The sequence below is a fragment of the Gavialis gangeticus genome, unplaced genomic scaffold (genome assembly GCF_001723915.1).
Source record: "Gavialis gangeticus isolate Ggan-Ray unplaced genomic scaffold, GavGan_comp1, whole genome shotgun sequence".
Lineage (NCBI taxonomy): Eukaryota > Metazoa > Chordata > Crocodylia > Gavialidae > Gavialis > Gavialis gangeticus.
The window spans coordinates 44,302,193-44,317,104 of record NW_017728993.1 but is presented as its reverse complement, the minus strand read 5'-3'; the positions used below and the strand labels follow the sequence as shown (position 1 = coordinate 44,317,104).

Sequence of the window (14,912 nt, the reverse complement as noted above, 5' to 3'; positions counted from 1 at the left end):
AAAAAAAAAAAAAAAAAAAGAGGTAACATCTCCCCTTAGCAGCAGCAAACTCCAGCTGCTCCTCCTGTGCTGCTGTCCACTGCCAGAGCCTCCAAAGCCAGAGCCCTGCAGAAAAGGTAGAGGAGGAGGGACTGCCCTGGGCACAGTCTGGACCAGTTATATTTCTGATGGCATAGGAATTGTTGCAAGAGATAGCAGTTGCCCCATTCGCCTTTACCAGGAACAACAAAGCAAGGCAAAGTAAAGAGCTTTTTTTGCTCTGAGAATAAGGAGTTTTTACCCCTTCCTGAATTCCCAAATACACAAGCGTGAAGGCTGCTTCAATGTGCTGGAATTCCAGCCCATCAGAGCAGTTGAGTCTACCACACTCCAGCAACCTCCTGTGCCTCATGTATCAGTGTCCCCACATTTAAAAATGGTGGCAGGGTGCTTGAATTAAAGCTCATTGAATGAGTTTTAGTTCAAGCACCCTGTCCCAGGGGGACGCAAACAGAGGTCCCGAGAACCCCTCCCGTGGCAGGACCCAAGGCCAAGATAAACTCCCAGAAAAAGGAAACCAAAAGCCCTAAGGAGAGGGCTTACTTACCTTTAGCAGGGAAAACCACGCTACGCTGAGAAGAGCCGCCGGCGCGGTTTATCATCGGCTTTTATTTGCAGCTGTCATCATCAAAAACCACCGCCTGGCAGATTTAAAAGCCGGCAGCAGGGAGATGAGGAGGAGGGCATCTAAACCAGGGACAGGGGAAGAAGCTGTCCCCTGTACTGCGGGACCATCGGAGAAGAGGAGCTGTGGAAGTCCAGATAGGGGCCCACCAGAAGGGTCCCAGCCCTCTTAAAAGGGTAAATGCCCAGCTCGATAGGACAGCTGGATAAAGGAGGACAGCATTGAGGGATCCTGATGACCAGAGATGCCAGACCTGTGGGTGTGGCGGGCTGTGGCCCAAACCCCTGCTGTTTCTTTCTTTTCTCCTTTTTTTTCTTTCGTTTATTGGTTGATATTGGTACCTCATAGGGCACCCAGAGCCTGAACTGGGAAGCATCCCCAATTGACCCGGAGGGTCAAGAAGAAGAGTAGAGGCCGCCTTGGTGAACCCAATGGCTCGGAGGTAGGGCCAAGGCAGAGGTTGAGACAGGGCCGTTCCCATACTCCCTAGATACCTAGGGTGAAGAAAGACACTGAGGGATGGGCAAGAGGGAACAAGAGCAGGAATGAGCATCAAAGAGACATGCCAGTGACCCATCACCTGGTCATCCTGAAGACTGGCGTATGGTTGGGGTGCAGGGGAGGTAGACCCCCAAGAACGCCTGCAAGGGGCAGCACCTGGTCCACGAGTTTCCACGAGGGAGAGTCCCACTACTGAACAGAAGATCAAGTCATGGCAGGAGTGTGTTGGGGTCTCACTCGGGGTTGAATGCAGACCAGCACCCAACTCTTGGGGACACACCCCAAGGCTTGGACTGGGCATGTGCTCCAAGGCTGCTAGACAGCACCTATATCAAACTAGATTGGCGCACACCTCCATCACCATTTTTAAGTGCGGGGATGCTGATACATGAGAAATGATGACACTTTAATTAGAGTGGCTTTCGGAGACATTTTAATTAAATGTCACCTCCCCACCTCCAGAGCACATGTAAAAGTGCCCTTAGTTTCTCAGTTTTTCACCATACAAGCTATTTCTTTCTGCCAAAACTAACTGCACTGCAGTTTAATACACATTATGTATCTTTGAGAGATTTATATATGCTATTTTTAATAAATACCATATGCAGTTTGACTTACCTTTCTGATATTATTTTGCATGGCTGCCTAGTTAAAATTGCCCATAAAGGGTAAACCACCTGGAAATGAAACAGTGGTAAAGATTAAATGCTATCATGGAGGATACCAAGGGTAAGAAAATAGCAGAGATCTATTAAATGGAGACAGCCGCAGTCTGGCTCTCCCTATGCCAGTGAAGTTTATTCTTCCCAGGCACAGCCTAGGATCACAAGGATGCTAAAACCTTAAAAGGAAGAAAGGGGATTCATTAAGCCATCAGAAGCTGGTGTAGGAAAGAGTTAGGAAATAAGCTTCTCTCAGACAGATTTCTTATAAGGAATCTTGCCATAATCTCTGAAGCATATAGCAATTAGTGGACGTGTGCAGACATTCAGTCTCCTGGGAGCTACATAACCCTGGTTATTACAGGGTTATTTTTCTCCTAGAGTGGCTATTTTTGCTCTGGGAGAAAAAAGCCTGAATGTTTGTACAATTCTGGTTTCTACCGGGAAAATGGCAGTTCTCCTGGTAGAAATCAAATGTCTGTAGATAGCCAGAACCATTATAATTAATTCAAATAAATCAACAGTATGATGCACAATGCCACAATTTTTATCTTGCTGCATAAGCAGACCTTACTAAATTCATGTTTTTGGCTGGCAGAAGAGTCATAATTTGTACTTGCCATAATTGGAATAGATTCATAGATTTAGGGTCGGAAGGGACCTAGTAGATCTTCTAGCCCGACCCCCCGCCAGGGCGGGAGAACAACAAAACCCCAAAACAAGAAACGGGACTCAAATGAGTCCAGCCAGGTAGGCACCCAGCCTCTTCTTAAAGACCCCCAGGGTAGGGGCCAGCACCACTTCCCTTGGAAGTTGGTTCCAGCTCCTAGCCGCCCTAACTGTGAAGTAGTTCTTGCGGATGTCCAATCTATACCTCCTCTCCATCAACTTGTGCCCATTACTCCTTGTTATGCCAGCGGGCGCTAGGGGAAACAGCGTCTCCCCCAAACCCTTCTGGTCCCCCCTAGTGAGTTTATAGACGGTCACCAGGTCCCCCCTCAGCCTTCTCTTGTGGAGGCTGAACAGGTTCAGGTCCCGCAGTCTCTCACTGTAGGGTCTGCCCTGTTGTCCCCGGATCATGCGGGTGGCCCTCCTCTGGACCCTCTCCATGTTGTCCACATCCCTCTTGAAATGGGGCGCACAGAACTGGACACAATACTCCAGCTGTGGCCTGACCAGCGTCGCATAGAGGGGGAGGATCACCTCCTTGGCTCTACTCAAGATGCACCTGTGGATGCACGACAAGGTCCGGTTAGCCCTGCCAACCATGACCTCGCATTGTCGGCCCATGTTCATCTTGGAGTCAATAATGACTCCAAGATCTCTTTCTGCCTCCGTGCTCTCAAGTAGGGAGTTCCCCATTGTGTAAGTGTGTTGCTGGTTCCTACTGCCCAAGTGCAGCACCCTGCACTTGTCTGTATTGAAGCGCATTCTGTTCCTGTTAGCCCACCCGTGTAACCTATCCAGATCCCTCTGCAATCTCTCACTCCCTGCTAGTGTGCTCACCTCCCCCCAAATTTTGGTGTCATCAGCGAATGATGGTCCATGTCCTTCAGACTGCTGCAATTATCAAAAATAAGGACTATCTGAAGACTTTGGAATTTGGCCAGTTTTATATAACTTTGACTTCTAATTTTCTATCAAAAAGATGGTACCTTTTTAAAAAGCAAAACAGTAGAATTATATTATTAATTGCCTTCCAAATGTTCACAAAAGTATTTGTGTGGTGTAAAAGTGTGTGTGAACAGAAGACATTTTTAAGTCTATCTTATCTCTGTTACTGAAATACCCTGAAAGGCTAGCACTATGAAAACATTTCCTTTGCTGAAAATTTTGTTGTGATTTAAGGGCACTGATCTAAAATGTGAATGATTTGGAGTGAGAGTCCAGTCAGACACTTCCTTCCTGGAAAGTCATTTAATAGGTTATTTAAAATAGCTTTGAAGATCTGGGCCTTAATATCTCTGAGCCTCTGTTCCCCAACTGTGGTGGCAACCATCAGTCCTCCTGGATTATGGTGTATGCATGAGGGACACCCAGACCTTCAATGCACATGCCTGGGCAGGAATTTTTGTTTGGAGGAGTGGAGTCTGCCCAGACCTTCCATCCTCCCTTTAGGTCACTGAGACAGAGTCCAAATACCAGACTGAGTCCAGATGTTTGGTGCCTCCATGGCTGTAGTTGTATAAGTATCTGGGAATCAGACCCAGGTCTTTTGTGTGGTAGACAAGGATTCTACCACCAAACCACAGGGGACTCCTCTCCGCAACTGTAAAACAAAGATAATCATACATCCCTACCTCATAAGACTGTTATGGATAAAGTCCACAGATACTATGGTAATGATGGCCATATACATACCTTGACAAGTAGGCAGTTGTAAAACTAATATCCCAGAACTGCAAGCCAGATTCCCCCAGGAGAACCCTAAAATATGGGACTGGAAAGGACCTCAAGGGATTGTCTTCCCAGAGGCAGGACTAACTTTATCTGTGTGGTTTATTTCTTTTCATGTGAAATAGAGAATGATGATCTACTGCCTCTAGGGCATCTTGAACCCTCTTCCTGGAGCCCTCTCAAAGTGTGCAGGAACCAAGGGTGAAGCCATTAGGAGATGGACATCTTGTCAGCAATGTCTCCAGATAGAATTTGTAGAAAACTTCCTGCTTGGCTTCTGAGGAAAGAGCCCTGCATGCTACCTCTTGTGAGATTCCCATGTAATTTTTCCCTCCCAGAAAAAAAGATTGCAGAGTTGTTTTTCTCTGGAATAGCCACCCATTGGCAGTGAGTAGTTCAGGATTAAAATTGTCCTCCACCCTGAGGCTAGAATGAATATTCAGAAAAAATGAATTCAGTAGCACTGCTTAAGGGAAATAAAAGACAACCTCTGTAACGTTAAAATATCCTGTGCCTTTGGAATACACAAGCAGCATTTGATTAAGGACATGAATACAGCAGATCTACTCATGTACTTCTCATTTCAGAAGAGATCTTGTGCTGCATTAAATCACCCACATATTTCTCAAGATTTAGCCCACTTATTCTCTTAGCTTAATCCACACAGAATATAACTATGCTACAGTTTTAAAATAGTAATTGTACTGAACAATCATTAATAAGTAAACTTAGACACAACTAATAATTTATAGTATAGGACAATAATGTATAGCAATGTGATTGGCTGAACCAAAAACATTAAGATCTTCTATCTAGATTAAAATAGCAATATTTTAAGAGGTTTGTATTGTTGATTTTGCAAATGTAAATACCCATCTGTTTTTACAGCTATTGACATTTTGCATATCAAGCAGTTTAAAACATATTTCTGTGCTACACAAACTTTGTCAACGAAACAGGTTTCAGGCACTTTTGTGAAGTTGGATTTGAGATATAGGAGAAAGGTGTGTTACATTACTAGTTACACAAATATTTGTAGCAGAAAGATTGTTTTTTAATTTAGTTTGAGTGCCCCAAGATATATTCTCTCTACCAGCTACATTCTCGTTCTTCGAATGTTTCATAAATTCTAGCTCAGTCTGCTAAGAATCAGTAGGTAGATTTTGTACATTTGGGTCAGCTTTTACTAGCTCTGTATAAAGGTCCTGAATCAGCAAAGTACTTTAACATGTGCCTGACTTGAAACACGTGTTAGTCTCATTGAAATCCAGTGTTTGCTATATGGAAATGGATTATACTGTTCACATAATAGCTTAGCATTAAGCTACTGTTCAAATACTTTGCTGATCAGTTTTCACAGATCTTGTTCTTCAACTGTTTTTCAAATGATGGTAAACTTTTTAGTCAATAAATAAAACCAGACATAAGAGCAGTGAATTAATTTAGAATTGGATTTTTTATTTTAAATCCTTTTTAAAAATAATTTGACTCTCAAGAATTGTCCTTTTAAACTGAATTTGGTATCTTTTGTGGAAAGGTTGTATAAAGTACAGCAAGCTGCCTTTGAATGATGTGAAATTGAAGAAGTATATTTCATTCTTTCTATACAAAACTATGCAACTGATCAACTAACTAAACATCCTTCTGATTTTGACCCTTTAATAGCTCAGTGTCCTCATTTTCAAATTTCAAACTTATCACATACAGTGCCAGAATAATAGAAAATGAGGTTAGCACATGTATTACATTATTCTTTGCTTAATGGATATAACTAAGTCCTAAGTACAGCACTGCCTATAGGTATAGGCAGGGCTGTCACTTGGAGGGGGACTGGTGGTTTGAGAAGCCTGTGACTGGAGTTGTCACTGAGAGAGAGTCTCTTGTCTATAGAGAAGATAAAATACATTATTTTTATGCCATTGCCTTAGATGCACAGGTGATTTTGCAGGAAGCCGTGCAGCTTTGACATGCTGTGAGAGGTACCAATGTGTAAGGAGTCCTATACAATGCCCATTTTGGATTGTGAGTTCAAGCACACCATAGAAAACTACAGAAGTGCTAAGTCCTAAGATGTTTAAGGTGTGATATGGAAGTGGAGGAGAAAATGCTGAGTCGGCAAAAAAGAGACAAAAATAACAAGGGAGTGCAGAAGAAGGGAATCCAGTTGTGCAAAGGAAATGAGGCAAGACAGGAAGGAAATGGAAAAGTTGTTAATAGTAAACCAGACAGGGCTTGGGAGTTGTCACGGGGAAAACACAAAGGACGGACCCCGAGGGGTCAAGGGGGATCCCTGGGGGCCAGAACACCCCAGGGAAGACATAAAGATAGAGTGAGGGAAAATCCCTTACCTGCAGCTGGAGCCGTGGCGAGACCGGAAGTGGCGGCGGGACCCATGCGGCTCATTAGCAGCGTCTTTTTAAAACTGCAGCCATCCGGATAGAAGGGGAAGGAAGATAAGAGGCATGGCGAGCGAGGCAGAAGGGGAGAGAGCGGTGAGAAGGTCGACAGGGGAGATACTCCCAGGACCCCTTCCTGAAGGTAGAGGGAGCAGGAATGCATCTCACAGGGCAGAAGGCTGCTTTCGAGGCCCCAGGAGGAAGATGCCAGCAGCAGGCTAAAGAGGAAAGAAGTGGCCATGCTACACCCCGACGCTGGACACCTGGGAGAGGATCTGGGCATCAGACAGGCGAGTGGGGTAATCTGGGTGGGCCCCAGAGAAGAAGGGAGAATGACGGGATTTGAGGCGCCGGGTCAAGAGGGACCAATACAGGTTCAACCCAGCTCCAGGGACAATCCTAAGTGGGAGGCCGAAGGCTTAAGCAGCAACAGGGGCTACTAGAAATAAAACCCAGGACATAAAGTGGCCCTTCAGGGAATAGAAAATAGCCTGAGCTGGAAAGGACATCGAGGGGCTGCTTAACTCATAGATCACTCTCTGATAAAAAGGGTAGAGAATGGCACTAGGGTGCGGTCAGGCATGGGTCAGGGCTAATCAGGGTACATTTGGACCAAGCTGACCGATTGTGGTAGTTAGAAGGTCATGGGTGTTGTAAATAGTCTTTTCTTTTGGTTTTTGTCTCCAACCTTTGGAAGGGCTGGGAGGTGGGCAACATAGAGCCCTAGGGCCTACCCGGCAGGAAGGAGGGCTCTGCCTTGGAGAGGACCAAGATGGTTGGGCAGGCCCATAATGTGTGTAGCTTGTATTTGGGTGAAGCGTGACGCGTAGTTCCAGGAGAAACTAGGATACCTGCAGGTGAGGGTCAGGTCGAGAAAGATATCAGCAACCCGTCATGGCTGGGTTCAGGGCAAGGTACAGGGGAGGTTGGAGCTTTGCAGAAGACTTCCACCCTAAGGCCTTGGATCTAGACAAGCCCCAGCAGTCGGACCCCACCACTGAAAGAACCATAGAAGTCATGGCAGGCGGGATTGGGTAAAAGACTGCCCTGGGGAGGAACGTCTATTTACTAAGACCAGAGGGACGGACCAAAGAACAGCCATATATATCCAAAGCCGGGCGGCACGGGACCGAATGATCGAGGCCCAACGGGTGCAGGACTGATGAAACCATGAATCAGTTAGCCATTCTCCCATGTGGACATCACACCCAGGATCCCCTCAGCGTCTACCTCAATTATTCACGTTGCCCATGAGTGTGAGGATTTGGCTCCTAATGCATTTAGTTTACAGGACAGCATAGTACACAAGTACACTGGTAACTGTAAGCAAGTGAGTAGTCCCATCAAAGGCAGTGACACACCCCATACTTTAAAGCAGGTGCCTGAGTGCATGGATGGACTGGGTTTATAATGAATGTGTTTTTTAGCAGCAGTCAGTAAATAATTCTGGGATGTCACATTGAAATTAACAGATATGAGATCCCTCAGATGTATACATGTGGAGCAAGAAGGAACAATTTTTTTTATATAAACTATGAACATTTTCATTTCACCTTTTTTTATATGGGATTTAGCCTGCCTGTCCACTACATCTTATCTTATGTAAACCAAGTATCATTCTAATGGACATACTCATAAAAGTTGGTTAACTCAACTAGTAAGGAAAAATCAAATTTGCAAGTGCTTATAGAAGTAGAAAATTACCAAATGTCATGCAATTCATAATTTGTTTTGCAAAATTCACCTCAGCTACAGTATACATCAGTGACCATATCATTATGTTCAAAATCTGGTGTTTACTACTATTTTCATATTTTAGGGGTTTTTTTCCTCAAATGGAAACTCATTGTAAAAAGCTACATTGATATTTTTACAGTATTCACACTGACTTTAGGAAACCTTGGTGGAAAATGTGTATGCTTCCAACTACCCTAAGATTCCTTTTTCACTTTAAATTATTTTTCTGAGAAAGTACTTGTGCACACGTGACTAAGGGAAAGGGATAAGTTTCCAAGCAAGCCCTATACAATGAATGAGCCAATCAGATTACATCTGTACGATTTGCCCAAGCATATACATCCATGACACACACTTCTGGCACTAGTCACTTTTTATATGAGAATTTGAAAAATGTTTCATTGGGTCCATCACCTGAAAACATGGTAATCTCTGCACTGCTGCCACACCCAGAAGTTGAACTATTTAGAGCATCAAAGTCAGACAGTCTTACAAATATTAAGCAAATAACTTTAAATATAAGAGCCTGATTTGCTCCAGTGATGTGGAGAGGGAGAGCTCAGGGACCAGTTACAGCTGCTTGACTCTGGTGAAAGTTCGAGTTGTACTGGGGCAGCTCTAGCTGTCATTACTGTCATGCCCTGCCAGATATATCTTACTCATGTGGCGAACCTCTACAGAAGAGGAATTTTTCATTGGCCTTCATTTACTTTAAAGTAATGTAAGTAAGCCCAGCTCACAGCCCTTTTTGCTAAAAACAATTTGTTACTTCAATGTTACCACGCAGGGCCTGACCAAATCTTGGTCCAAATGAAGCAGATATGGAAACAATTTCTAAATAAGCTACACAGTTGGCATGATGTGGAGTAGGTAATAATTTGAAAAAAGAGTCAAATTTCATTTTAATTATAGCCAATATGCCTCCTGAACCTACACTGAAATTACCATTGAGTTTGGGGCACACAGACACCACAGTAGAAAATGTTGCTTTTATATGGAACAGTTATTTATGTAGTTATTATCATGTGCCTTCCTAGAAAATTCAGCATTTTTCAGTTGCTTATCATCAGGGTGATCATCACTGAAGCTTCTCTTTGTTTCTCTTCCTTCCCCAAACTCTTCTTTCTTCTTCTTCCTTTTTTTCCCTTTCTTCCATGTGTTTCATCATATGGTGTTTTATCACTACCTTTTCCCACACTTCATTCACTAAAATTATTAACAACCACTTAATTAATGATATTAAAGTATTTTCACTGGATTTTAGATTTAACTTCTACATCTTCTGAGTACTGGGGAGTTCACAATTCCTAAAGTCTGATTTACCAGTGACCTGTTCAACATGGATTAAATGAATTTTTTTAAAAATTAAGTATGTTGGCATATCATGATATTTTTATAGGACAAACACTACTAGGACAGCATAATGAGTTATATAGTGCAAACATCCTTTAACTTACTGTCAGAATGCCTAAGCGAAAGAATTAACCTAAAGGACATAGAATTCATCTCTTCTTGAGGGTCTCTCACTTCTACACTGGGTCCCAAGGAGATTCAAAACTGGAAAATGAAAGTCAAACGATGCAACTGCTTTCAAAATGCCAGTGCAGTTCCCATAAATATTTCATGAAAGTTGCAGCTACAGAGTAGATCACCATTTTTATTAGTTGGATTTTGCAGAGCTAAATCTCTGAATTCTACTTATCATAAAAATGAACCATATACTTAGTAGATGCATAGTCTATACTGTTTTAATGTTCATGCTTAATTGTAAAAAGTCTAAAATGAAAAAACAAGGAGAAACATTTCCTATAAAAGATGCTTTGTTGAACAGAGAGCTTTGTGATCTATGGAATTTTTAAACTGCCTAACCTTAAGCGCATCCCATTTTCATTATTGCTGCATAGTAATGCAGGTATCTGAGTACTGAAATTAATAGCGAATAAGAAAAATCTCTTTCCTGATGACAGTTTTAATTATCTGACGGCAATAAAAAATTAATACATATAAATAATTGTCAGGGTAATGATAGAGCTGTCCACTGGTTAAGTTTGCATTGTATCTTACAGTAGCACTTTTATTTTTTCTGAAAACATTTTAGTATGCCCAAATCACATTAGCAGGTACTGCAAATCAGTAGTTCTTCATGGTGAAAAAATCCAAGTGTACACTAAGAGAACTATTATACGTGCTGGAATCATAGACTAGTGTAGCCACTGAGCTGTATTTAATGGGAAGGCTAGCTGATTGCCCTTAAAATCACGTGTTTTAAACAAACAGCTCACATACCAGATCCAGCCCACAGAGCCATTTTGCCCAGCCTGCAAGGCTTCCAGATTTGCTGAGAATTTGGGGATGGAGCTGCAGAGCTCTGCTGGGCATGTGTTGGCAGTGGGGATGAAAGTCAGCCTTGTTAACCCCCATGCCACTGCTTGCCCTGTTGCCAGCTCTGAATCTGGCCTATGAGGGTCCTTGCAGTATGGATTTGGCCTGTGAGGCTCCTTATGGTACAGATCCAGTCCATGAGAAGCCAAACAGTCCAGATCTGACTCAGAGCTGCAGGTGAATTGGAAACCCTTGCTGTAAATAGGGGGTGTCAAAGATATAGCCTGCAGGCTGGATCTGGCCCACGGTTCTTCCTGAAGGTCTCAGGCTGAACCCGGCATGCTGCATGTAGCTCACTCCTGCATCAGGCCGGTATGCTTGATTACACTAGATCCAGCACATGCACTGCATACAGCGCACACAAGACCAGACCAGCACTGGCACCAGACAGCTCACTTGCTGGATCCAATGCTCAGGACCATGAATTGCCCCCACACTACTCATCCAGGCCACAGACTGGCTCTGTGCTACTCATTTGGCTCCCAGGGCCTGATGAGTTTGACATCCCTGCCCTAAAACCTCTTCCATGTGGGAAGTAAGTATTTACAATCATTAGCCAGTGTTTGGGCACTTCTATTTCTACCCTTAAAGGGATTATTTTGACCTTATATTTAACTTTTTTTCTATCCTTAGCTATTCTCTAAAGTCCCAAGAGAATTTCAAAATGCTCAAATTGTTTTGACACCCCACCTCCTCCACTAATATACTGTTTTGATTAGGTCATGATGAGCGTAATGTAATTCTGTATTAAAGTCATTATGTACCGTATGTCTTAGATGGAATGGGTTGCAATAAGTGCATGCATCTACACGTTTGATTAGTGCAGCACGATAAACTCTGGCGCAATTTGCACTAGAGTTAACAGCTCCTGGACGCAGCATCTACAAATGTGCCTGGGACTGCAGCAGTTTGAGCCAGGAGGGAGCAGACCTGGCCTGGCGGCAGGCTCAGGAGTTCAGCCCTGGGCTCCGGGTCACGACTTTGGGCAACAGAGTGGCTGACTAAAATATAAGAGTGCCCAAAGAGCAGAGCCATATGGTTAGGCAGCAGGCAGTGGTATGGCCCCATGCTGTCTAGGCTAACTGGGTGCAATTTATATCAAGGTCTGCGTTTACATGTGCATATAAACACCATTATTTTTGCCGCTGTAAGATAGCACTGTTCTATTGTGTAGCAAAAATTAGTTTGCTGCAGTCTAATAGCATCACACATGTAGGTTGTGATGCTTTACACAACAGCAAATTAGTCTACTGTGCAGTTAAGTGCATGTGAAGATGCACCCCGTGCAAAGGTAATCTTTAAAATAAATGGATTAAATAGAGTTTGTGCCCAAAGTTGATTTCTGTCCCTCTGCATACTGAATCTGTTTTGGTATCTTTTTCCTTTACACACAGTTTGGTTTAATTTTTTTCCTTTCTTGGTGTGTGATCTAATTTTTTCTGTAATTGATCTTTGATTTACTTCAAGTGCCTGAACTAAGTTAATTAATAAAACAAAGTGGAGTTTGAAAGTGTAGTTTTGGAAGAACTATAGTACAGACATTTGTCATTAAGGTTTGCTATTGTGCTGTCCTGCATTTTGATCATGTTACTTTTAATTATGTTCTTTATTTATCTGACCTATTTGAACAGGATCCAGAGCTAGTGCGTAACATCTGTCGCTGGGTTAGGCAAGCTGTTCAGATTCCTTTCTTTGCCAAGCTGACCCCAAATGTCACCGATATTGTGAAAATTGCCCTGGCTGCACAGGAAGGTAACAAACTCAGATGCGAACGTTACACAATTATCCACATTTACATGTTTCTTGCAGAAACAATAGTAAATAGTAACAAAACTAATGTAAAAACAGGTTGCTTAAAGTATTTAAAGTAAGTATAGCACTGTTAAAAGATGCCCTACTAAATTTTTGCTTTGTGCCTTACTGTAGTATTTAAACATACAAAGAAAATACCATGAGGTAAACTATAAGTTATTTATAGATGGAAAACTATCATATCACCAATCCATTGTACTTTACTTGTGAGAATGTTTGCATATGTATAAATTGTATTTGCCGTTATATGGGTGCATCCATCAAATTTTGTTTCCGTTTTGGGATAGGATTGAATTTTGTGCTGTCTTTTTTCTTTCCATTTTTTTTTCAGTTTCAAAATGCAACATACTAGCAAATAACATTTCCAGAGAGATAATAGATTCAGTAAATTAGGATGAGGTAGTATTTTTTTCTGTCTTGCTCTTTGTTTAACTTTAATACTCATTATATGAACTAAAATTAAGGTCCAGGTCCACCATTGTAAAATAGTCCATTAGCCAGCATAGGTAACTCTGAGAGGATCACCTCAGTGCAGGGGGGATCCTATAGAGCCAGTGTGACATATTCTATGCTTAGGGAACATGATCCAAGAGAAGAGAGATCTACATTAGGGATCTCTATGCCCCAGGTTTCCCTAGCTGCTATGTCCGTACCTTAGAACTCTTGTGAGCGATTCATGTTGTTTTCAATTCTTTAACATATGAAACTGGTAAATCTAGCACTGGGCTTTAAATAATTTTTGCACTCTCCATTATGATTTGCAAATTGGGCTTCTTGGCCCTAGGTAAGGATCTGGGCCTAAATAACAAGTAACAAGTAATCCATTTTCATATATGTTTTCCTCTGTTATTTTTATACAGGTTATTTAGCAAAAAAAAAAAAAGTTCATTCATTTTGCAGGTGCTGCAGATGGTGTTACAGCCACCAATACTGTGTCAGGACTGATGGGACTGAAAGCAGACTGCACACCTTGGCCTGCAGTTGGTGGAGGAAGGAAGACCACATATGGTGGTGTGTCTGGTAGGTGTTGCCCTTTTAATACATAATGCTTCCTTAGAGGCTAAGAAAACATCAGGAGGTCCTTGTAGTGGGCTAGAATATCATGTCTGCAGTAGCACTGAGTTCTTAAAGCTCACTGCTGGTCAATGTTTCTAATAGTCATGACAGATGGAACAGATTGAGTGTGAAGACTCTTGTGTTGCCCTTTCCTTAATGGTAAAACACTGCAACAGAATACTGCTATAGGGTCACTAGAGAGAGAAGAAAATCTCTTCTCTTGTGACCCACAGTTTTCCTAGAATTTTTCATTCTGTCACAATTGTCAGGCCACATGTTAGACAGAGGCTAATGAAAGGGCACTGTAAGGGGAAAATATAAACATTCTGGATGCAGTATGTGTTTCATAGGCTGAACTTGTGCCTTGCTTTTTCCTATCAGACTGCCTTAGAATAGATTCTTTTGTCCTCTTTCCACTATGGAGAAAAATGACTCATCACATTAAGTAAATAAATGTTTATTTGTGATTTCCTTTCCTTGTAATATTTATGCTTTATATATGCATTATATTTCAGTCTGGTGATTTAGAATTTGATTTTAAATCTAGCAGCAAAAAGTTTTGTACTCTAGTTTAATGGTTGTATGCAATAATATATTAATCTATTGACCCTCTGCACTCTGTTACTGTGACAACATGAACTTGGCCCTGCAAAGACAGTGCTGAAGGCTTCTTGACTGTACTGGTATGAAGATTAGTCTCCTTGGTGATAGAAATAGTGGTAAACATACATAACATAATAGTATCCCACTGTTCAAGTAAAGTGCAGCTGAATTAGGTCAAAAAGAGTACTTGGATAAAATTTAAACAAAAATCCTTTATGTCATGGAACTGTGTTATTTTGGAAAAATGTAGGAAGATTTGGTGTGATTTTCCTTTTAGCTTGACTTTAAATCATACCAAGCATAAGATAGTAAGTTTCCCCTGGCTTTAAACAGTGACATAACAGTGGAAAATTATTAAGGGGGACTACTATAGAACAGTGCAAAGGAAAATAGAAGAAAAGAAAATATCTACTTATTGTATAAAGGTTATTTCTTATTGTGTGTCAAACAAGGTATCATCATTTTGGTCATTTGCAGAATGGGGGGCATGCAAAAATAAATAAGTAAAGATATACAATCTTACGATTGTAGTACTTTCTGTCAGCCCATTTCAATTTCTCCAGGCTGCCATGTTGGCAGAATAAAGAATAAAGGAGGTCACAGTGGGTGCTGTGCATTAAAAATTAATAAAAGAACTATTGCAGTAGTATTTTATATAAGTAACACCATTCACACTTTCTCATTTAAGCTGCAATTTCTGAA

General features: G+C 41.9%; 1 protein-coding gene across 1 annotated transcript in view; it reads left to right on the top strand.

Annotated features, from left to right (window-relative positions):
* DPYD (dihydropyrimidine dehydrogenase) overlaps window positions 1-14,912 on the top strand; it is an 865,232-nt gene that overhangs the window by 701,069 nt on the left and 149,251 nt on the right. The window contains exons 17-18 of the mRNA XM_019501664.1: window positions 12,371-12,491; window positions 13,452-13,571. Of these exons, the coding sequence (XP_019357209.1) occupies window positions 12,371-12,491; window positions 13,452-13,571 (241 nt within the window). The remainder of the gene's footprint in view (window positions 1-12,370; window positions 12,492-13,451; window positions 13,572-14,912) is intronic.